At 38.8% G+C, this 25,258-nt stretch overlaps 1 protein-coding gene across 1 annotated transcript; it reads right to left on the bottom strand.

Moving 5' to 3' along the window:
• Positions 1-21,253: 21,253 nt before the first annotated feature.
• LOC104105182 (rhamnogalacturonan I rhamnosyltransferase 1-like) lies at positions 21,254-24,815 on the bottom strand. Its single transcript, XM_009613437.4, has 8 exons — positions 23,908-24,815; positions 23,457-23,524; positions 23,241-23,329; positions 22,975-23,140; positions 22,596-22,885; positions 22,315-22,519; positions 22,070-22,227; positions 21,254-21,834 (listed from the first exon to the last, which is right to left on the bottom strand). The coding sequence occupies exons 1-8, from the start codon at positions 24,233-24,235 to the stop codon at positions 21,579-21,581; spliced, it is 1,560 nt and encodes a 519-aa protein (XP_009611732.1). The 5' UTR covers positions 24,236-24,815; the 3' UTR covers positions 21,254-21,578.
• Between the last annotated feature and the right edge of the window lie 443 nt (positions 24,816-25,258).

The following is a 25,258-nucleotide window of genomic DNA, read 5'->3' on the forward strand; positions in this document are numbered from 1 at the left end:
CCAGGAGAAGTCAAAAGCTGTAGAATACTGACCTATATATTGAAGTAAGTACCCTTTAGCCGACTGTGATGTGTAACGAAAGCAACGGTAGCTAGATGGACTTCTACATGCAATAAAATATATTATAGTGGCAAGTTATAGAATCGCGAAATAGGACATTAAAGATTTTGGTGGAATGGCAAGTAATTCTTCAGTTTAAATTAGAAGTCGTCGGTTCTGCTTTGGTAGGAAGAGTTTAATCCCAAAATAAATTTAACACGAATTTGAATTAGTTAGGTCCCAAAATGGATATTGAATACCTGGTCTAAACAAAAAAAATAAAAATAAAGAACTTGAAGTGTTCTCGACTAAATTTCGGATTAATGGGAACCGAAAAAACAAACTTGGAGAGAGTTGCATAGAGCCAGAAATGCACTTGAATATAAAATTGAATGGATTGCAGCACCTAATTCTTCCCTCGAGAATTGGCCTTTCTCGGATCATTCAAAGTTGATAAAATACCTATAGTTTCTTGGGATTGCCTATCTTGGATTTCTGATTTGCGACGATTCCCAAGTCCAAAAAATTCAAAGCAATGAATTATCCCATTTATGATTTATGACTTTATTAGTTTGCCAATTCTTCGTTTTTTGTGTTTTGGTTTCTCCAGTGGAAATTAAAGTGAATGGTTTGAAAAGAAAGGAGGATTAGGGGCCAGTAAATTTGGATTGTTCTATTGTCATTTAAAAATTGGTTGAATAAGGCCACTGCCAGTGAATAATAATGTAAGAATAATACAAGGCTGAATAATGATCCTTCCAACTAGAATGGACGCACTAAAGCACTAGTGATTGAAGGAATGAGTACTACCACAAGATTATCTTATTGGAGTTTTATTTATTATTTATTTAAGTGCTGAAAGTGGCTTATCTTTGGGCTTTTCCCCATTTTAGTCGTCTCCTCTTATTATATGAATATAAAATATAATATTATAATTTATTCTTTTCCATAAAATTCAAGTATTAGCCGACCTACACGTGAATTATTGATCAGAATGATGATTCACACCTTCTCGCCAACAACCATATAATCGCAGATTTCCACAATAAGATATGCAATATTTTTCACGCGACGAATTAGTTTATAAACAAGTTTGATGTCAATACTTGAAACGCAAAAAGAAAAGAAAGACTTGTACATCTTTAAGGCCGTTTGAATTTATACGTAGTTCTAAGGATATGTGATATAGGTTAATACAGATCGTAAGGATAAAAGAAAATATCAAATATGAACGGTAAAGAATATAAAATAAACAAAGTTGTAAGGAAGACGATTTTTAAGACTAAGCAAGATGGATCAGTTTTTTAGGCTTAAAAGAGTAACTCTTGAATATAAGAGGATATGTTGCTTGAATTACAATGTGAGCTCTATCTAAAAACTGCCCTTCCAGAAATGATAACCCTCCACCTTTATACTATAGAGGGATCTTACTTTAAATATAATTAAAAATACTCAGTGGGAAGTCCATGATAGATCAGATTTTCCAAAATTCCTGCCAAGATTCTCTCCTCTAGTGGGATTCTAACGGCTTTTGTCTGTGAGCTCGATCTTGACTCGAGCTCTCGATCTTGGCTTGAGCTCGATCCAGACTCGAGCTCTCGATCTTGGCTTAAGCTCGATTCTGACTCGGACTCTTGAATTGATTCGGAGTCAATGTTGGTCGGTCTCTGGATCGTAAGCTTGATAGCTTTACTTTGCATCATAGTTTGATTTGGATTCGAGCTTGATAATGATATCGAACTCGACATTGATCGGCCTCTCGATTTCGAAGCTTGTTTGTACCATCTTCGGAACCCATCTCGAAGTCTCACCTCGATCGCTTATCTTTCGAACTCGATCAGACGTACGAAAACCGAAATTTATTTCGACCGTATACAGATAGTCCCCTCGTTTCTCAAGAAGAATGTGGTGAGAAACGATATGATTTTTCAATGGCTCGATCAGATTATAAACTAATATTTCCATCAGGCTCGATCATGACGCACGTGATAGCTGTCCCGTCGATTTAGTCTTTCAAGGCATTTAATGCATGTCAGACGGTGGTCGGCCACCGCTGATACTGAACCGCCATCGCTTAAACCTATAAATAACCCTTCCTTTCATTATTTATCACTTTTACATCTCCAATCTTTCAAATTTCCCAAGTTCCTTTTCGTATTCTCTAACTTGCCCGCAAATATGTGATTTCTCTTTGCAAAAAGCCCCTCTTCAATTTTATCAAATCTTCGTCACTTTCTTGTATTCCTCACCTTTGAATTCGAAAATGGCGAAAACATCACAAACCATTCCTCAAAAAGAGAAGGCTTTGTCTTCACAGTGTGCCGCCGATAAGACACCGACAGAACCACGACCCGAGAAGTGCGTTCCCGGGGTGTGTGTTCTTACTTCTGATTTTAAGGTCGATAAAAGCTCATCGGTCCCTGGCCGATGTGAGCCAGTATCGAGGTACATGTGTTCGATAACTAAGAAGCACCTCAAACAGCTAAAGAAAGATTGTAATTGGGATAAAAAAGAAATAATAATTCCTACTTCTGACGAAGATATCACCACTTACGTGAAAGGGTTTTTGAATGTGTATACTTACCCTTTTACGTTAGGTCTCCTCGATTCCGTTTCTTATTGACTTCTGTCATCAATACCAAATAACCCTAGGCCAGGTCCATTCTTATTTTTGGCGGATCGTTATCTTGATCCGATACTTTGTGAACAAAATCGAGGGGATGCCGTTCACCCTCGACCATCTTATCCTATTGTACCGTCCTCGATTTTTTCGAGGAGGGTTAATAAAACTTTAGTGTCGGGCTACCAAGGCTTTGCTCTCGAGCATTAATGAGGACAGGGATCGGGGCTGGATGGGCATATTCGTTCGAGTGAGGACTTCGGACCTGATTCCGACAGAAAAGATGCCCTTTTCCGAGGAGTGAAATATGAAACGTAAGTATGATCCTGCTGTTACTTCCTTCTATTTTGTTCTTTCATTTATTTTCTCATCGATACTCTTCTTTTTGTGATGCATCGGTTCCCTGGATGCCCGGAGCAGTTCCCGATCTCAAGAACTGGGTACGAGCTCTTGTTTCGATCTCCACATACGCCGAGCGCTCATGGCGTGATTTGTCAAAGGGTCGGTGAGAGGCCAAAATTCATGGTAAGCCCCTTTCTCGTACTCTTTGATAATTCGGACGAGATGCTTTCCAAATATTTTAATAAAATTTTCCATATGCAGGTTTGGGCAAAGATGCGGTTTTGAGGCCCTTGTCCAACGAGGAAGAAACTTTGGCCTCCGTCCCAAAGCCGGTGAAGGAAAATAAAAGAAAAAGAGCCTTTGTTCCCGAAGATCCAAAACCGAAGAAGAGGACGGCTCGTAAGCCGAACAAGAATGCCATTCCTTTGACTGTGGAATCAGTTCTGCGTCTAAGGGATGAAGACGAAGAAGAAAAAGAAAATGATGGGTCCGCGCTGGTGGCCCGAACGAAGAGAATCACCGATGCCCCATCGGCAGCTAGATCAATGATGCTTCATGAGGCTCCGCCTCCAACTGAGGATATATCGGAGAAAGATTCGGGCGGAATCCCTGAAGGAGATCGAAGACGCATCCCATCTTAGCCAACGGATGAGGGATATGTCTGAAGGGGGCCCTCTTGAATCCCTTCGAACCGAAGAGAATGCTCCAAGTGATTCATTTGGGGAAGTAACAATCGGAGATTCGCCCACCTTTCCCCATTTTTTACGCAGGGGTGATTCGGGAAGCCCAAGATTTGGGGGCCCTCGATCTAGACAGGCCTCATGATGGAGAGGATCCCTTTCGTGACCTGTTAACTGGTATCGAGGACGTTGCCGGTACTAGTGATGAATCAGATCTTTTTCACGGGGTGCATCAGGCTTTGAATCAGGTAAGCCCTAAGATTATTTTGTCGGTACTACCTTTATGTTTATTTTTCGTTTCTAACTTCGTTTCTTGTTTCTTTGCAGGCAGCGGCAGTTCATCGAGAAGCATGTTCTCAGTCCCAAAATGAACTACGTCGATACGAGGCCGACCTTCAATGGGTTACTGAGGAGAGGAACTCCCTAAAACTTCTCTTAGGGCAAAGGGAAGAGGAAATAAAAAAACCTCTGAGCTGAGTTGGCCAAGGCTTACCGAGATCAGACCGATCTGTCTGAGTAGGTAATGATACTTTTAAAAGCCTATGGGCTTGATACCGGAACGATGGCTAATTTATCGGTCTCACAGTTGTAGCAAAAAATTGAGATGATCGGGAAGCTTCGTGAGGTGGTCGACATGATAAAAGCGGAGTCTTTGCAGTGGAAAAAAGGTATGGACCGCTTTGCTGTAGAGAAAAAAACTGCTCGAGCCCAGTTATCATCGGCCGAAACCCAACTTCAGAGAATGAAGGAAAAAGGCATGGTTCAAGCAAGAAGAATAGAGGAGCTCGAGGCTCGGTTGGCCTCTGTACTTGCCAAGGTCGAATTTGATGCCGAAAAAGCAAAGGCCGATGCGGATGCACTCGTGGCCGTCTATCGGGCCGATGCTAAAGCTACCCAGGTCCAAGCAAAAAAGGTAGACGAGACTGCCGATACTCGAGCACATTGGGTCGCTGAACTTCCTAAGTGCCGATCTCGGAGGGAAACCCTCGAGGAGATCCATGCTCGTGGTTTCGACCTCGCTAAAGAGATAAAAAGGGCCAAAGAACTCGAAGCCGATGTTGAAGCCTTGGTTTTCGATGACGATGATGATGACAATGATGATGACGATAGGAGTAAGAGTGGATCCGAGAACGTGGGGGAGCCCGATAGAGAAGAGACCGCTCCTGGGGATGATCAGGAAGCTTAGTCCTTAATGTTTACATTGTAATCAATCATGTAAACAATTTTGTATATAAAAATATCCCTTTTTTTGCCGATTTGCTTCTGTTTTGTTTCCTGTCTTGTGAAGACTTTATTCACGTCTTATGAATGTTTTCACAAGGATCAAATTTGGACGTCGTAGCCTTTATAACCGAGGGAGCGCTTGCTCAAACTTGAAGTGATGTAGCCTTTAGGCTTATTAGTTGAGTTAATGATTCGAGCTCGAAGAAATATAGCCTGTAGGCGTAATGGTCGAGTGAGTGCTTGCTCGAACTCAAAATAAAAGTGGCCCGTAGGCGTAATGGTCGAGTGAGTGCTTACTCGAACTCGAAGTAAAAGTGGCCTGTAGGCTTAGTAGTCGAGTGAATGATTCGAACTCGAAGTAATGTAGCCCGTAGGCTTAATGGTCAAGTTAGTGCTTTCTCAAACTCAAAATATGAGTAGCCCGTAGGCTTAGTAGTCGAGTGAATGATTCGAACTCGAAGTAATGTAGCCCGTGGGCGTAATGGTCGAGTGAGTGCTTGCTCGAACTCGAAATGAAAGTAGCCCGAGGCTTATCAGTCGAGTGAATGTTTCGAACTCGGAGTAATGTAGCCCGTAGTCGTAATGGTCGAGTGAGTGCTTGCTCGAACTCGAAATAAAACTAGCCCGTAGGCTTATTAGTTGAGTGAATGTTTCGAACTCAAAGTAATGTAGCCCGTAGGCGTAATGGTCGAGTGAGTGCTTGCTCGAACTCGAAATGAAAGTAGCCCGTAGGCTTATTAGTCGAGTGAATATTTCGAACTCGAAGTAATGTAGCCCGTAGGCGTAATGGTCGAGTGATTATTTGCTCGAATTTGAAATAAAAGTAGCCCGTAGGCTTAGTAGTCGAGTGAATGATTCGAACTCGAAGTAATGTAGCCCGTAGGCATAATGGTCGAGTGAGTGCTTGCTCGAACTCGAAATAAAAGTAGCACGTAGGCTTAGTCGTCGAGTGAATGATTCGAACTCGAAGTAATGTAGCCCATAGGCGTAATGGTCGAGTGAGTGCTTACTCGAACTCGAAATAAAAGTAGCCCGTAGGCTTAGTGGTCGAGTTTATCTTAATTCTGTTTGCATAATAAATCCCCAAATAGAGTAATATTTCTTAGATATAAGATATCGGTAAAGAGGAGAACTTTCTTTGCAAGTCATTATACATGTGTTCATGTTTTGCGTCTCGGTTCGGGCCAACTATATGAGCATGGTTCGTTTTGACCATTTGGCTCTTATAACTTTTCTTATTGGAACTCTGTTGTTGCGAAATAACTTTCTTGCATCAGAACTTGATATATTTGAGGGGCTAATGCCCCCCCAGTATTCGAGGTCAATTGTAAAGAGGCTTCGGATACTGTTGTAAGTGCAGCACGATCATTGGTTGCCTCATTAAAAACCTTGCCGAAAAACCCATTTGGGATAAAACTGGTCTAAGGGAAAAAGAGTGCAACGCGTGCTTTCAGACCTAAGGCTTCGTATTGAAGGATCCATCTTAGCTCCTGATTGGACTTCTGCAGGGGTTAGTTTTGAAATGTAAATGAATATGAGAGGGTCGTACCTTAACAGTAGTATCGTTTTAGATATGACACATTCCAATTGCTTGATAGTTGTTTTCCGTTTATAATGCCGAGCTTGTATGATCCCTTTCTGACGTTCTTGAGAACCTGATATGGTCCTTCCCAGTTCGGTCCTAGTTTTCCTTCGTTAGGATTTCGGGTATTGAGGGTGACTTTTCTTAGCACTAAGTCCCCGGGCTTAAAATGGCGGAGCTTGGTTCTTTGATTATAGTATCTTTCGATTCCTTGCTTTTGGGCGGCCAATTGGACGAGAGCAGCTTCTCGTTTTTTGTCCGATAATTCGAGGCTAGTGTTCATAGCCTCGTAATTTTGCAGTTCTGTTGTGTATCGAAATCTGGCACTGGGTTCGCCGACTTCGACGGGTATCAAGGCTTCGGACCCATATACTAAGGAGAACGGGGTTGCCCCTGTACTAGATTTTGACGTTGTTCGATATGCCCAAAGGACTTCGGGTAGGATTTCTCTCCATTTTCCTTTGGCGTCGTTCGGCCTCTTCTTTAGGTTTTGAATGATAGTTTTGTTCGTTGATTTGGCCTGTCCGTTCCCACTGGGGTGATATGGTGTTGATAATATCCTTCTTATTTTGTGATCTTCGAAGTATTTCGTCACTTTGCTGCCAACAAATTATTTCCCATTGTCACATACTATTTCAGCGGGTATCCCGAATCGACATACGATATGATCCCAGATAAAGTCTATAACCTCTCTCTCTCTCTCTCTCTCTCTTACTTTCTCGAATGCTTGTGCTTCAACCCATTTGGAGAAATAGTCAGTCATAAATAAAATGAATTTAGCTTTACCCGGGGTCGATGGCAGAGGGCCGACGATATCCATTCTCCATCTCATGAATGGCCATGGGGATAGGACTGAGTGAAGTTTCTCCCCGGGTTGATGGATCATTGGTGCAAACCTTTGACATTTGTCATATTTTCGAACAAATTCCTTCGCATCTTTGCCCATATCGACCCAATAATACCCTGCCCTGATTATTTTTTGGACTAGTGGATCTGCACTGAAGTGATTCCCACAAGTGCCCTCGTGTACCTCACGTAGGATGTAATCGGTATCACCTGGACCCAAGCATACTTCCAATGGTCCATCGAATGTCCTTCGGAATAACATTCCATCTGAGGCCAATGTGAATCGAGCAGCTTTAGTCCATAGTGCCCTTGAATCTTTAGGGTCCGATGGGAGCTTTCGGTTCTTTAAGTATTCAATATACTTATTTCTCCAATCCCAAGTTAAGCTCGTAGAATTTATCTCGGCATGACCTTTTTCAATCGCGGATCTCGAGAGTTGAACGACAGTCCCCGAGCTCAAGTCACCTTCCTCGACCGATGAACCCAAATTCGTAAGTGCATCGGCCTCACTGTTTTCCTCTCGTGGAATATGCTGTAAAGTCCATTGTTTGAAATGGTGCAAAGTGACATGTAGTTTGTCCAAATACCTTTGCATTCTATCTTCTTGAACTTCGAAGGTTTTGTTTACTTGACTTACCACCAGCAAAGAGTAATATTTGGCTTCAATGACTTCTGCTCCCAAGGTTTTAGCTAGCTCGAGACCTGCAATCATGGCCTCATACTCGGCCTCGTTGTTAGTCAACCTGGTAGTTTTAATAGATTGCCTAATAGTGTTGCCCGTGGGTGGCTTAAAACTATGCCTAGCCCGGACCCCTTCACGTTCGAAGCCTCGTCCGTAAAAAGGGTCCATACCCCCGATGACGTACCCGATTTCAAGAGGAATTCTTTTTCGACTTTGGGTACGAGGGTTGGCATGAAATCGGCCACGAAGTTTGCTAAAATTTGAGACTTGATGGCCGTACAAGGTTGATATTCGATATCGTACCCACTGAGTTCGACGGCCCATTTGGCCAATCAGCCTGATAGTTCGGGCTTGTGCAAAATATTTCAAAGCGAGTAAGTGGTTAATACGCATATGGGGTGACATTGAAAGTACGGTCTTAACTTTCTAGAGACGCTTATTAGTGTAAATGCCAATTTTTCTAGGTGTGGATATCTAGTTTCTGCTTCACCCAAGGTCCGACTTATATAATAAACGGGAAATTGCGTACCTTGCTCTTCTTGAACTAAGACACCGCTTACTGCGATTTTTGATACTGCCAAGTACAAGCAAAGTTTAGATATCGTTTTAGTTTCTCTAATGCCTGTTGGCATTCCGGGGTCCAAGCGAAATCGTTCTTCTTTTTGAGTAGGGAGAAAAATTTATGACTTCGATCTGATGATCTTGAAATGAATCGGCCTAAGGCTGCAATCCGTCCCGTTAACCTTTGTATAGCTTTCACGATGTCCACAATGGTGATGTCTTTGATGGTCTTAATTTTGTCGGGGTTAATCTCGATTCCCCGATTTGACACCATGAAGCCGAGGAACTTGCCCGAACCGACCCCGAAATCACATTTTTAAGGGTTGAGCTTCATGTTGTATTTCCTCAAAATCTCGAACGTTTCCTGCAAATGGGTCAAATGGTCCTCTGCGTGCAGGGACTTAACTAGCATGTCATCAATATAAACTTCCATTTATTTACCTATTTGTTCTTCGAACATTTTATTTACTAGTGTTGGTAAGTAGCCCTTGCATTTTTTAGCCCGAAGGGCATCACATTATAACAATATGTTCCATATTTGGTGACAAATGAAGTCTTTTCCTGGTCCTCCAGGTTCATCTGGATTTGATTATACCCGGAATAGGCATCGAGAAAAATGAGGATCTCGTGGCCGACGTGGCATCGATCATGCGATCAATGTTGGGCAGCGGAAAGGAATCTTTGGGGCATGCTTTGTTCAAATCCTTATAGTCCACGCACATTCTAAGTTTGCTCCCTTTTTAGGTACTACAACTATATTGGCTAACCATTCGGGATATTTCACCTCCCCAATGGACCCTATCTTGAGAAGTTTGGTTACCTCGTCCTTTATGAACGCGTGCTTTACCTCGGACTGGGGTCTTCTCTTTTGCTTCACCGGTCTGAACCTAGGGCCCAAGCTTAGCCGATGCGTCGTTATGTCCGGTGGAATCCCTGTTATATCTAAATGGGACTAGGAAAAGCATTTGATGTTATCGATAAGAAATTGAATAAGTTTCTTCCTGAGTTCGGGGCTCAACCCCATTCCCAGGTATACCTTCCGTTCGGGCCAGTGCTCGATTAGTGTGACTTGCTCCAGTTCCTCAATTGTTGATTTGGTGTCATCAGAGTCATCGGGAATCACGAAGGATCGAGGGATCCTCTGATCATCATCTTCTTCGATCTTCTGGTTATCTGGTTGGGTCAAGGCCGATGTCTGTGATTGCTATTTGGTATCTCGTTCCCCTTCTGAGCCCGATCCCTTTACTGGCAAAGGTGAGGATATTGGTTTCGCTTCCTCGACAGCGAACACTTCTCTTGTGGCTGGTTGTTCTCCGTACACTATTTCGACTCCTCTCGATGTTGGGAATTTGAGGACCTGGTGTAGGTACAACTCTCATGTTGTGAATCCATGGCCTTCCGAAAAGGGCGTTGTATCTCATGTCGCCTTCGATCACGTGGAACTTTGTTTCCTGGATGGTTTCGGCCACGTTTATTGGTAGAATTATCTCGCCTTTGGTGGTTTCACATGCCATATTGAATCCGTTTAGAACTAGGGTTGCGGGTACGATCTGGTCCTGCAGGCCGAGTTGTTCTACGACCATCAATCTGATGATGGTGGTCGAGCTACCTGGATCAATCAACACACGCTTAACTTTAGTTTTATTCATGAGTACGGATATTACCATTGCATCGTTATGAGGTTGTATGATTCCTTCTGCATCTTCATCATTGAAGGACAAAGTTTCTATGGGTGTGTAATCTTGAGTTCGAGATCGCTTTTCTCTCACAATCAATGTCTTAGTGCGTTTAAGCACTGGTCCCTGAGGGATATTGGCGCCGTCCGATGATCATGTGAATGACGTGCTGTGGTTCTTCTTGTTCGTTTTGCTTGCCGAAATCCCTATTTTTAAAATGGTTCTTCGCCCTATCGCTAAAAAATTCTTGAAGGTGCCCTTTGTTGAATAACCGGGCTACTTCCTCTCTTAGTTGCCTGCAATCTTCTGTTCTGTGGCCATGGGTGCCATGATATTCGCACATTTGATTGGGATTCCTCTGGGCAGGATCGGTCTTCATGGGTTGAGGCCATTTAGTATCTTTGATGCGTTTGATAGCCGAAACGATGGCTGATGCATCAATGCTGAAGTTATATTCCGATAGCCGAGGTGCTTCCTTAGATCCGGCAGGCCTATCGAACCTACTTCTGTTCATCAGCCCCCGGGACCCTTGACCTCGATCACTTCTTTTGTTATTTTCCCGAGGTTATGTCTCGATTCACTGACTCCGTGGCTTCTGTTGTACGGTTGGTATCGATACCCGATCGGGCCTCGTTATCGATTAGTACCCCTTCGAAAAGTGGGTTCAGACCCCCAATTGATCATCTTCGACCCTAATTTTTGATTGGTATCGATTGTGCACGTCGGCCCATGTGATGGCTGGGTATTCGATCAGGTTATGCTTTAATCGACGTGAAGCCGTCGAACTTTGTTCGTTCAAACCTTGAGTGAAAGCCTGAATAGCCCAATCGTCTGTGACTGGTGGCAAGTCCATTCGTTCCATTTGAAAACGAGATACGAACTCCCTCAGCATCTCGTTATCTTTTTGTCTTACCTTGAAGAGGTCCAATTTCCTTGTTGCGACTTTTATGGCGCCGGCATGTGTTTTCACAAAAGAATCTGCTAACATGGCGAACGAGTCGATGGAATTTGGTGGTAGGTTGTGATACTAAATCATCGCCCCTTTCGAGAGGGTCTCTCAGAATTTGTTTAACAACACAAATTCGATTTCATCGTCTTCTAAATCATTGCCCTTGATGGCACATGTGTAAGAAGTCACATGCTCGTTGGGATCGGTCGTTCCGTTATATTTGGGAATTTCGGGCATACTGAATTTTTTGGGGATTGGTTTCGGGGCTGCGCTCGAGGGAAAAGTTTTTAGCACGCATTTTTTCGAATCCAATCTTTTTATCATTGGTGGAGCTCCCGGGATCTGATCGACCCTAGAGTTATAAGTTTTTACTTTTTTATCGTTGGCTTCGACTCGCTTTGTGAGTTCCTCGAGCAATTTAGTAATTTCGGGAGTAGTCCCCGATTCTTGCTCATTTGACTTAACTATGGCTAGCCCCGTTCTATGGGTGATTTCTCGAGGTGGATTGAGCTCCGGCCTGCTTTGTAGCTGGGTTTGGCTCTACAACTGAGCTATTGCTGCCTGTTGGGCTTGCAATATTTCGAAAATCATACGCAAGCTAATGCCGTTTTTCTCGATGTTATGGGTATCTCGAGCTGCAGACCGAGTACCACCATTGATGTTATTCTCGGGTTCAGCATGTAGGTTCGCCTCAATGGTTACATGCGAATTGATATCTATTGGCGCTCCGATTCGAGCTCCAATGGCGTTTACAAGTGGTCTTTCAGTACTGGGTGTCAAGTTGTTGTTTTTATCTTGAAGGCCGGCTCCGTTGTCGATTGGTGAAGCCATTTGATTGGTGGTTTGTCGTAGCTAATCCAAAATTCAAGATATTTTCGGAAACAAGCGCAAAACACAATAGCGTATTTTTTCAGATTCGTATCAAATAACCACTGTTATCCTTAGCCCCACGGTGTGAGCCAAACTGTTTACCCGAAAAACGGATAGAGTTGAATTTATGCGTAGTTCTAAGGATATGTGATATAGCTTAATACAAATCGTAAGGATAAAAGGAAATATCAAATATGAACTGCAAAGAATGTAAAATAAACAAAGTTGTAAGGAAGACAATTTTTAGGACTAAGCAAGATGGATCAGTTTTTTAGGCTTAAAAGAGTAACTTTTGAATATAAGAGGATATGGTGCTTGAATTACAATGTGAGCTCTATCTAAAAACTGCCCTTCCACCTTTATAGTAGAGGGATCTTACTTTAAATATAATTAAAAATACTCAGTGGGAAGTCTATGATAGATCAACTTTTCCACAATCACTACTAAAAATCTGCTAAAAACCGACCAACTATTTCCGACCAACGTTGGTCGGTCAAAAAAAGCGACCAAAAACCGTCCAGGTTGGATGGAAACTGGGGAAAAAAATTTATATTTTTTTATAACTAAATACCGACCAACGTTTGTCGGTAAATTGGTCAACAAATTGACCCAGCTGGTCAGACAAGAAAATTTTGGATTACCGACCAACGTTGGTCGGGAATCTGGATCCAATTTTTTAAATTTTAATAATTATTTTATTATTTAAAATGTTTTATAATATTTAAGAATTTATATTTAAAATTACCGACCAACGTTGGTCGGTTAATGTAGGGGAAGCATTTACCGACCAACTTTGATCGGTAATTGTTATTTTCTGCAAAATAACCGACCAAAGTTGGTCGGTTATTACATCAACATTGATCAAACTTTCGAATTACTTTTATATTTACTATCTAAATAATATAAATATAATTCGTTAACACTTTTGTAATACAAATAATGAATACACTAACATATACTATATATAACATGCTATTTGTAAATTGATTCATCGACTTATAACTCACTTAGATGCATCGATGAATATTAAAAACAAAACGTTTGACCTATATCGACTAATAATAAAAATAAAACGTCTCGACTTATATCGATTAATCTAGCTATGCCATGCATTATTAGTGATGAATGAATGAAAAATAAAAGAATTAATACTAAACATCTTTGACACATATATATATATATATATATATATATATATATATATATATATATATATATATATATATATATGGATCACAAATTAAATAAACGAAAGAAGCTATTAGTATTAAGTAAACGAGTTAAATTAATAGGTCAAACATGGTCAAACTTTAACAAGCTATATATATACACACTAACATATACTATAACAAGCTATATATATAGTTAAAGTATTACAGTGAAGTGTGTTTGTGTGTGTGTATATATATATATAAGAACATGAAGCACTAGGACCACAGGGTCGGGTTCTTTTAGGGTTAGACTTGGGAAGATACTAATTAGTATATATACTTTATCATCAAATATATCTATTTGTAAATTGATTCATCGACTTATAACTTACTTAGATGTATCGATGAATATTAATCGATGATTCATCAAAACGTCTCGACCTATATATCGATTAATCTATGTCATGCATTATTAGTGATGAACGAATGAAAAAAGAAGTTATTAGCATCAATTACAATATAGTGTATGTGTGTGTGTGAGAAATTACTCACATACTTAATTATAACTTAGAAAATTTACTTAGATAGATGTTATTATAATTTATTAAAATTAAATAGTTAATATAATTATTTATAAAGATTATGCTTATAGTTTATAATTATTTATAATAATTGCATAGTTAAATAAAATAAATGCTTGTAGTTTATAATATTTTTTTATAGTTTATAATATTTTAAGAAAAAAAACACAAAAAAAAAATTAATTTTTTTTTTTTTAAAAAAAACAACGGTCAACACTTAATGTACCGACCGAAATTACCGACCAACTTTGGTCGGTAATTCTGAAATCAGAGAATTGAAAAACGGGGGAAACCCCCATTTCTCTGAAATTTTCCCCTCTTCACTCAAAATCTCCCCATCTCCTTCTCTATTTCCCTCACATAAATCTCATTCCCCACCCCGCGTTGCCACCGCCCAGCCCTCGCCGTCGCACCTGCCACTGCCACTGCCGCCCCTCTCCTTCTCCATCTCCTAAAAATTTTAGGTTTGAATTACAACCCATTTATTTATTATTTCTAGGTTTTGTTAATTAGTTATGAATTAGTTTCAATTGATTAGTATTTCAATTATTTGAACATTGCATTTTATTGAGGATTAGAGTTTAGGTCTTGTTTTAATTGGTTTTATTAATTAGTTTTATTAACTAATTAGTTTTGTTAATTAGTCAATTAGTTATGAATTAGTTTAGTTTAGGGTATGGGTTGAATTTCTTTAGTTTAGTTAGTTTATGTTTAAACTTGTAGGATATGAATTGAAATTTTAGTTTTTAGGATTTGTTCTTGTGAATTGAACTTTTAGGATATGAATTGAACTTTTAAGATATGAATTGGACCTTTTGGATATGAATTGAACTTTTAGGATATAAATTGGTGTAATTAGGAAAAAATAATTATCTTGAATTAACTAAAAAAGATATAATTAATTTATAATTGTAGAATAAATTAATTTGTTCTTGTGAATCGAACTTTTAGGGTATGGGTTGAATTTCTTTAGTTTAGTTAGTTTACGTTTAAACTCGTAGGATATGAATTGAAATTTTAGTTTTTAGGATTTGTTCTTGTGAATTGAACGTTTAGGATATGAATTGAACTTTTAAGATATGAATTGGACTTTTTGGATATGAATTGAACTTTTAGGATATAAATTGGTGTAATTAGAAAAAAATAATTATCTTGAATTAACTAAAAAAGATATAAATAATTTATAATTATAGAATAAATTAATTTGTTCTTGTTTTATTTGTATAGATGGAACATCGAACTTGGATGTACAATAGAAATTATCCTAATCGGCGGGGATTGCGGGAGGATTTTATAGAAGGGGTTGATGACTTTATTAGACATGCAATGTCACTTCTACCATACCAAAGTGAAGGAGTAATTAGGTGCCCTTGTGTCAGGTGCGATTGTATGAAGTATAAAAAATCGGAGGAAGTTAAGCTTCATCTTTATAGGAAGGGCTTTATAGAGAATTACTTTGTGTGGACTAATCATGGAGAGATCGATGGTAGCCGTGGGATATTTCATAACATGGTTGTTGGTGAAAGTAGTAGGTCGGTGGAGAATACAAATCTTGATTCTAGAATTCAGGATATGATTGCGGATGCTTTTGGGGGTGAGCCCAATGAAAATATTGAACAAACTCCTAATGATGACGCAAAACGTTTTTATGAACAGTTAGAGGAAGCTAGTCGTCCACTACGTGAAGGAAGTCCGCACTCTGAGCTGTCTGTTGCAGTTAGATTACTAAGTATCAAATCTAATTGAAATATTTCTCAAGCAGCCATTGACTCTTTCACTGACCTTATGAGTGAACTAGTTGACCCTAATATCAACTTACCTGGTGATTTCTATAAGGCAAAGAGATTGGTTTCTAAGTTAGGACCTTCGTCAATGAGAATTGATTGTTATGAAGATGGTTGCATGTTATATTATAAAGATGATCCTTTCATAATTGCACATAACGTTAGGGAAAGTGTATTATGCTCCTTATCCATTGCGGCGGAATAAGTCCGATTGGTGGGTTGTAATAAAAACTAAGCTTGTAGGTAGGGTGGAAGTCGAGAATGTGTTAGATGTTGCATATCAAAACGATATCTCCAATGTTCACCAAATAGTGGACGATCAGTTAGAAAATGATTTGGAACATCCTGAACGTATATTGGAAGAAGTTGATATAAATGAAGTAACAATTATAGAAAATAAGGACGAAGAATCAACTGATGAAGCTCAAACAAGTGAGGACGAAGAATTCTCGGACGAGGAACAATACGTCGATGAGGATTAAAAAGTTGGTTTTTTAAAGCACTCTCGTTTTATAGCTAGTTTCTTATATGTTTCAATCTAAATGTGTATTATATTATGCAGATGGTAGGCAAGGGTCAAGGTAACAATGACCCTACTAGTTCTCAGGGTCGAGAAAAGGGTAGGAAGGGAAAAAGGAGGGTAGAAAATAATACTCCCTCTTGTCCACCCTTTTCAGAGATGCCTATGTCTTATCCTCCACCACACGGCTATACTGAGCTGTCACTGCATCACGAGCCGTACACCTTCATTCAGACACCCAGTCTTCCATCACAGGGCCATAAGACTATACGTCTGACATACAGTCCAGCTGCCTCACAGCCATCTGCATCACATCCACATGGATCACATCCCTACATATCACAGCCACATGGATCGCATCCATCCATGTCACAGCCACTCGGGTCACAGCCATCGGTATCACATCCACTTGGGTTGCATCCAGCTATGTCGCAGTCATCGACTCCATCTATTACAGGCCTTCGCCTGCGAGGCATTAGCTCTGACCCGCCTACACCGTCTTCACATGCCTCTGATACATATGCTTCGGATGGTGATGACGAGGTAGTGCATTATGATCGATATGGCGGGATCATCATAGTCCCTGAGGGTGATGGGTAAGTGTTATTCATTATTTTTGCGTCTATTGATTTGTAACATTTTTACTAAGATATTAATGTATTTTTATTGTTAAATTACAGGTTCAGGCCGGGTAATAAGACTACGAGGATCACCAATGCCATCATAAAACTTTATGATGGCCCTTATGCGACTTGGACTGATTGCCCATTCTCACTGAAGGAGCAAATTTTCAATCAATTTAAGGTATAAATGTTCTTTTAAATAGTTTAATAATTTATATTTATGATGTTTCCATATAATATTTAACTTTTAAAATACAGAGCAAGTGTGTATGGGAAGACCTCTATAGCGCGAAAGTGGCTACAAATTTTCATCATAAAGCTCGCAAGAGATTGGCGGATGCTTTCTCGGATGCTAGAAAGAAGAACAAGAGGCCTGGCTGGTTACTAGAGAATTTGTGGAATGATTTGCAAAGGCAATGGCTTACCGCGGAGTTCTTAGAGAGGAGCAAAAAAGGAAAGAAAGCTCGCGCATCCGAGAAGGGAGGCTCCTTGCACACTGGAGGTGCGATCAGCCTAGGAACAATAAAAAGAAGATTGGTACGTAATTGTTTAAATTATTTTACTTTTCTAAGTATATCTATTCTGTTTATTAACTAAATTAATTTATTTTCAGGAAAAGAAGTATGGGCGTCCAATGAGTCATGATGAGCTATTCAAGGAGACACATATTGTGAAGAAGAAGAAAGAGGGGGATCAAGATAGGTGGGTCGAGGACCGGGCCTCGACTGCATATGTAAGCTTTCAATTTTCTTTAAGTATTATAATTTACTTTTATAAAAATTTTGAAATACTGATTTAATTTAAAATAATATAGGGTCGCTACCAAAGTAACGTGAAGGAATTTATCCGTAGTCATCTAGCTGGTGAATCGGGTGAGCCAACCCAATCTTCGGACGAGGATGCTGAAAGAATATGGTTGGAGTCTGTTGGCGGTCCAAAATGGGGGAAGGTATACGGGCTTCCTACTAAAAACTTCCATCGCTATAAGTGTGGAATGCGAGGAATAGGGAATTCCTCGCAAGGCGAGCAACTTAATAGGGAGAGCCTCTCCGCTATGCGGGCGACAGTGACAAAGCTCACATCAGAGCTAGAAGCGGCCAAGGAAAGAGAAAGGCTTAGAGATGCTCAATTCCTTGGCATGCAAGCTCTGATCAGAACTCTCCTATCTAGTGGAGCTTTTCCGTTGCCCTGATCTCGTGAGTCATCTCCAGAGGGTGGACCTCCACGTGATCGTTCCTCCCGTCATGCTCGTGATCGTTCCTCCCGTCCTCCCCGTGATCGTGCTTCCTGTCCTCCACAAGACCGTTCTCTATATCGTCTTGTAAATGAAAGTTCATCAGACGGTGATGATGATGTTGTAGAAAATACCCCTTGACTTTTATATACTTTGAACTAGACAAATAGAACCAGTTTTGAACTAGTTGTAATTAGTTTTAACTTAATTTTGGATTTTTATGTTCAATTGAACTTTAATTTGTTAGTTTTAAAGTATTTATTGAATGTTTTGGTTGTTGTTGTTGTGTTGTTGTTGTTGTGTTGTTGTTGTTGTTGTGTTGTTGTTGTTGTTGTTATTGTTGTTGTTGTTGTTGTTGTTGTTGTTGTTGTGTTGTTGTTGTTGTTGTTGTTGTTGTTGTGTTGTTGTTGTTATTGTTGTGTTGTTGTGTTGTTGTTGTTGTTGTTGTTGTTGTTGTTGTTGTTGTGCTGTTGTATTGGTATGCTGGCAGGTGATGTAGCTGTCAAAACAGGCATTTTATGCCAAAATTAAACCCAGAAAAACCGACCAAAGTTGGTCGGTTTTTAATTAAAAAAATAAATTATTCTAAAATACCGACCAAAGTTGGTCGGTTAATGAACATTGAATTCTCAGAATTCAACATTACCAACCAACTTTGGTCGGTATTTTGCTTGTACTGTTGAGATTACCGACCATAGTTGGTCGGTAATGTTTAATTTTAATTATTTTCAAAATATATATATTTTTAATTACCGACCAAAGTTGGTCGGTTTTTTTTTAATTTTAATAATTAATAAAAAAATATAATTTAGTTAAACCGACCAACTTTGGTCGGTAAAATTAAATTAATAAAATATATTTCCGACCAAAGTTGGTCGGTAAGTAATTAAACTTGTCAGATGGTCGTTTTAAGCTACCGACCAAAGTTGGTCGGTAATTTCCGACCAACTTTGGTCGGTAAGCCATTCCGACCATCAAAACACCGTCCACACCGAAATGGTCGCGTTTTGGTCGGTAATTTTCCATAACCGACCAACGTTGGTCGTTTTTTTGGTTGGTTTTTAGCGAATTTTTAGTAGTGAATTCCTACCAAAATTCTCTCCTCTAGTGGGATTGCAATGGCTTTTGTCCGTGAGCTCGATTTTGACTCGAGCTCTCGATCTTGGCTTAAGCTCGATTCTGACTCGGACCCTTGAATTGATTCGGAGTCAATGTTGGTCGGTCTCTGGATCGTAAGCTTGATAGCTTTACTTTGCATCATAGTTTGATTTGGATTCGAGCTTGATAATGATATCGAACTCGACATTGATCGGTCCCTCGGATTCGAAGCTTGTTTGTACTATATTCGGAACCCATCTTGAAGTCTCACCTCGATCGCTTATCTTTCGAACTCGATCAGACATATGAATGCCGAAATCTATTTCGACCGTATATAATATTAACAGTTTATACGTGGATAGTCTAAAAGTAATAGTTTCTCTAAAAGTAACATATTTCAGTATAATTAATTTGTAGTTCAAGAAGCTGCATGCACTAGACTAACTTCCTATGCTCCCCTAAGCTGTTGGAGGCTTATAGTTGAGTTCGTTGGTTGATGCTACTAAAAATAGTGGTTAGATTAATAGTTCGGAATATTAATCAAATACTCTTACATCAGAAGAATGTGCCGAAAGCCCGAAAGCAATCACTTTCATATGCTTTTCATTTTTTAAATATATTGTATCTTTCAGGAATGATAGACGTATGTGTAACCTTCAATTTTACATGACATATACCCAATATTGACTACAAAATAATTTGCCTCGTCTTCCCCCACTAGTCACATCTTACCAACCGCATATACATGGAAATATAATTGTCCCCCTGTCTCTTCGTATACATCCAAAACCTCTTGGGCCAAAAAATCATTACTGAAGTTTATCTCTTTAAGCACTCTAAGGTAGCGTTTGGACATTGAAACTTGAAAAAACAAATTTTTGAAAATAAAATAAAAAATAATTTTTGAAAATTAAAATTGCATTTGGACATGCATTTTTACTCGAAAAGAATTTGAAGTTTTGTGAGTAGAAAATTTCAAAAACTGCTCTAGAGTTGTTTTAGCGATTTAAAGATTTTGTTTCCAAAATATGCCAAAAAATAAATAAACAGATATTTAAAAATAAAGTTTTAAAAAAAAGCTCCCAAATGTTATGGCCAAATGAGAATTAAGAGCCTGTTTGGCCAAGCTGCCAAAAACTACTTATCTTCACTTTTATTAGTAATTTTGGAAAATAGCGGTTTAATTTCAACCGATATAATTTACACATATAAACCAAGTACGCACTTGTCACCTCGCGTACATGGTTTTCAATTACACAATTTTCACATAAGACTCAATGTCTAGGGTAAATGGCTATTGTCTTTGGCCAATCTTCTAAAAAAGCACTTTTAATTATAAAATTACGAAAAAGGACAATAAAGGTTCAATTTTCTATTAGTATTATTTAGAAAAGATAATTAAATTTAAACATTTATTAGAAAATAATTCAGTTAAAATATAAAACGTAAATTAAAAATATAAATTAAAATTCTAATTAATTTAAATTATAGTTATTCCAAAGCAATAACATTGAGTGTTTGGTATTACTTATTATTTAAATGTTAATTTAAATTATGTCAAAAGGCATCATTCAATATAAATATAAAAACTATTCTTAGGAATAGGAGAAAGAGAATAAAAGTACAGTTACAATAAAAAAAGAAGAAATGTATAGTAGAAATAAAAAAGAAAAAAGGAAAAAGGAAAAGAAAAATATTAAATTAATGAGGGATAATTTAAAAAATATAAATTTATTGTAAGGTTAGTTTTATCTTGAACAAATTAATTTGTTGCTTCTGTTTATTGGAAGAAGTTAGAATTTGCTGCCCAAAAGTATTTTTTTATTTTGGCCAAAACACCTTAAATTTTCCAAAAAGTACTTACGCTTGGACAAACATGATCTAAAAATATCTACATAAGAACCGTTCTGCTCACATCAACTCTTTTAGCACGTAAACCAGTAATCAATGAAGCAAATAAAAGTTGGTATTCTCTATAAGAGAGCTGCCTAAGTAACTATATCTATAATATAATGCTGGGGGCACAAAAATTCGTACAAGAGCAGTTGGCAAACGAGATAAATGGTAGTAAAAGATACTACTAGAAACACAAACGAGGAGAAAAAAAAATTTGTAAGGGAGCGTTGAGGCAGAAAAGAATGAAGCCTAAACTAAGGTATGAGATGGAATCTTAAAATTGTTGGGTCCGTACTGCCAAGTAAAAGAAATTCTATATTTCACCCCTCTGTGTACACTGCCGTAGAGTTGATGTAACCCTGCAATGGCAAGGAAGCTTCTATACAGGAAATTTGATTATTAATTTATGTAAAAAACTTTTCAATGTACTCTCCAGCATGCTCTCGAGTCATCTAAGCCCGTCGAAGTGCACCTCCCACTGAACTTCAAGAGCCACTTCAAAGCAAAATCCTGCTTTCTCACTCTTGTCTCAAGGTATTGAGAGAACTATTTTCTCTAGATCTGTCACACAACTGCATGGCTGTTTTCTTTTCTTCACCAACTGTAACCGCCACCTCGATTTAAATGCTGCTACTTAGTGTTTCATCCTCATTAGATGGTCCTAAACATTCCCATGGGTTTGAGTAGAAATAATCTTCTTCTTTGGGTCGGTCTGGAATAACCAACCTCTTCATAGGATTGCCCATACGTTCAGCATGAGCTTCCTTAACTGAGTTAGAAAACTCATCCCATGTCAATGATCCAGCATTATGTTGGTCTATCAAATCCACTAGAAGCTTTCTATCCAACAAGATCGTTTTCCTGTACCCAAGATATCTGCATAGAATGGTAGAGATTTATATAGAAGAAGTAACAGATAACGCTGCAACCAAATCTTTACTATGTACTAAGACCAGCAAACCAATAAGAAGACACCATATGTAGCTAAAATTGTACTGAATACATACTGGGCAGTACTAACAATCAAAAGCATGCCAGGTAACGCAAAACAAAAGGATATCATTTATCTTAAGCATTTGAGCATATAAAAAAGTTCATCAGATGGAAATACCTGCGATGTCCTTCAACAACTTTGGCCATGTTTCCATCATATGTAGGAACAAAGATATCACTCTCCAATGAAACAAGATAGTCCAATGCAGCCATTTGAGAAGAGTGATTTTGAAAGAACATAAGGTCAGAAGGTTCAAGTAGTGTCTCCTTCCTCACCTGCTCAACATAAAATAGCTTAAACTGTGAGTCCACAAATTCAGGTAACACAAGCAGCTTAAAAACTAGATTGCACTTTCTAACTACCAGATTAGGATAAGCTGCTGTAAGACTAGCCATTCTCCTTTTTCCGCCATATATCTCTCCAGCGGCAATGTAAACTTGTATGCTGGGATCAATGTCCAATGCCCTTAAAGTCAGGGCAGTTTCTTCAGGTGTCAACGGACAGAGACCATCTCTCCTTTTCAAATCTGAATTTATGATTTTTTCTTTCCACCATGGATAAGCGTATCTGCAAAAGGATTAAATCAGCCCAAGAGTGACAAGACAACTAAAGATCACCACTTAATACAAGGATATAAGTTTACCTCATTCTTGTCAACTCGTCAATCTCATCCTTATTACATCCCTGAGAACAGCCAGAGAAGGCCAGCATATCCATTTCATATCTCAGGTGCAGTACCATAAAAGGACCCTTTTGCCTGAGAAGTCGAACAACCTTTCTGCCCAGCTCTTCTATCTGAGGGGTGAATTTCAAGGCACTAAAATTTACTCGACAACGCAGTTTTTGAATTTCCATGGGTTGACCATTATTGGCAAGCCGAGCGTCGGTTCTGTTTAAGTGAACAACTTTGTACTTCCGAATTAGGGGAAGAATCTGTAATCAGCAAATGTGACAGTTATTACTCACAGAAGATTACGTGAGTTAACAACACCATCAAAGAAGCATGGCCTAACCCTACAAACCTGATTTTGGTAGTAAGAAATATCAGACCAACTGATAGGAGGCATGGTGTAAATCATTCCTAGCTCTACTCTCCTCTTCAATCTTGGGGGTAGCTCTCTCAATATTCGAACTTCATCTCTCAAGGATGATATAAAATGATCAACATCAAAAATATCTTGGAATTCACTGCAAGTTCAACAGTATTGTTAGTGTACCACAGATCATTACCCTTTGTTTTTTAAGGAACCAATCTATAATTAGAATCAACATACTCAAGGAGACACACCTTGGATCAGCCCAAAATGAGGTTTTATCCAGCTCAGGAACTATGAGAGTCACATTCAAATATCTTGCAATAGTAACCATATCACATATCTGCAACAACAAATACAGAGGAATGAGTGGGAGAATTAAAGAAACCTAAACTCACAACCATTACTCTTATCGGATTACATCAACTCGTGCCACTAAACTGATATTTATCTTAAGTAAAGCCACTCACCGCAGAACGCATTTGATTCAGCCCTCCATTGCATGAAACCATAAGGTAACCATTATTTTTATAAACCCCTGGATTCAAAAATAATTATGACAACAGTCAGGACTTGGATACTCGTGAGAAAATAAATATCCAAGAAAGCAACAAGCTCCTTTGCTGTTTTATTTGGACCATTAGCGTTGCACAAAAAGCTAGAACAGCCTAAATAGGACCATAAACCTTTCGTGACTTCAACTAAGATTCACAAGCAATATATTCAAACAATTCTACCACATATTTTACAAATATCTCAATTTATAATTAGCACCATGCCACAAAAGACTGGTGATCAGAAAACACTCTTTACATGTCACCACAATGTATGAAGTAACAACCAGCGGTTATTTCACAATTTCACTAAAAATAGCTCATCTATGCTCTACTCTGTGACAGAATATGTTAAAAAGCTACTCACTCTTAGGTGGAAGAACTCTAGCAGGGACCTCAGGCGACGAATTGACAACAAATGAAGCAGCAGACTCCTGTGAAAAACAAGAAGGCCAGCCTTTCAAAACCCTAGGACCCCAAGTCTCCCCTAAAGTCATCAATTGAACCACACAAGTCCACAACAGTATCGACGTTGTTGCCCTTATCATCCATAACTTCATTCTAGATCGTGACATCATTGAACTTTTCAGTTTCTCCACACGACTATCACCTAAAGCCACTGCTTTGAAACCCATTATCTTCTTCCTCTCCTCTCTGTCCTCCAATTCACTCTTTTCCCCTTCTATTCTGCACATATCCCACCCATACAAACTCCCCTCTACTCAAAATTCTTATCTATTTACTCTGAACAAGTTCACGCCTTTTTGATAATGTAGTATCCAAAATCACTCAGAAACGAAAGGATTTTTTTTTTTTTAAAAAAAAGCTTAACAGATTACGTGAGCGGATCAAATCCGAGCAGCAAGAGAAAAGAGGACAGAATTTGATCCTTCAGAAACGTGAAGAAAACTTGGATTATTAGATCTCAAAAGACTGTTATTTTTTGGAGCAGCACCAGAAACACTAAATTTCTCGCATAGTAAGGGAAAAATCGACCAAAAGTTCGATCTTTGAGTGATAACGGAAGCGAACCCTAACTGATTATTCAGTTTTATCTTTTCTAAGGGAAGAAAAACAATTAAAAAGAATGAATGTGAAATGTGGCGGATATTTGAGAATATTTTCCGGCGAGACGGTGACGTTCGCCGGAATCTGGTGCCGCCGTCGGTGGGCGACGAGAGAGGGAGGGAAAGAGACTGTGAATGTGAAGAGGAGAGAGAGAGAGAGAGACGAAAAAAAGAAAGAGGAGAGAGAGAGAGAGACGAAAACGCACCGCGTGGTGAGTTTAGGGGAGTGATTTGGGGTGTGGTTATAGCGGTTATCACATGCGGCAACTTCCACAGTTCTCTTCCTGTTATTTTTCCATTTCCCCTTTTATGTATTTTTTATGTTTTGTTTTTTTCTTTTTCTACTTTCGTGTATCACTAATATAGTCTTTTTTTCATAGCAATGGTTATTTTTTTTATATTCATTCTCCTTTGGGTTCAGTTTCTAAACTAAATAAATTGTGTATTTGACTTTTATTTTTATTTTTATTTTTTGGTTTTAAATTGGTTGGAGGATATCTTGTTTGATTATGTCATATCAACTCCTAATATACAAACCATTTGAACAAATGACAACCCTTATGAATCATGTCACTATAATGTGAGTAATATAATGTATAATATGCTTAGATCAATTTGTTCGTCGTGAAAATCAATCATATTTATCAATCA

Source organism: Nicotiana tomentosiformis, chromosome 3 (genome assembly GCF_000390325.3).
Source record: "Nicotiana tomentosiformis chromosome 3, ASM39032v3, whole genome shotgun sequence".
NCBI classification, from domain to species: Eukaryota; Viridiplantae; Streptophyta; class Magnoliopsida; order Solanales; family Solanaceae; genus Nicotiana; species Nicotiana tomentosiformis.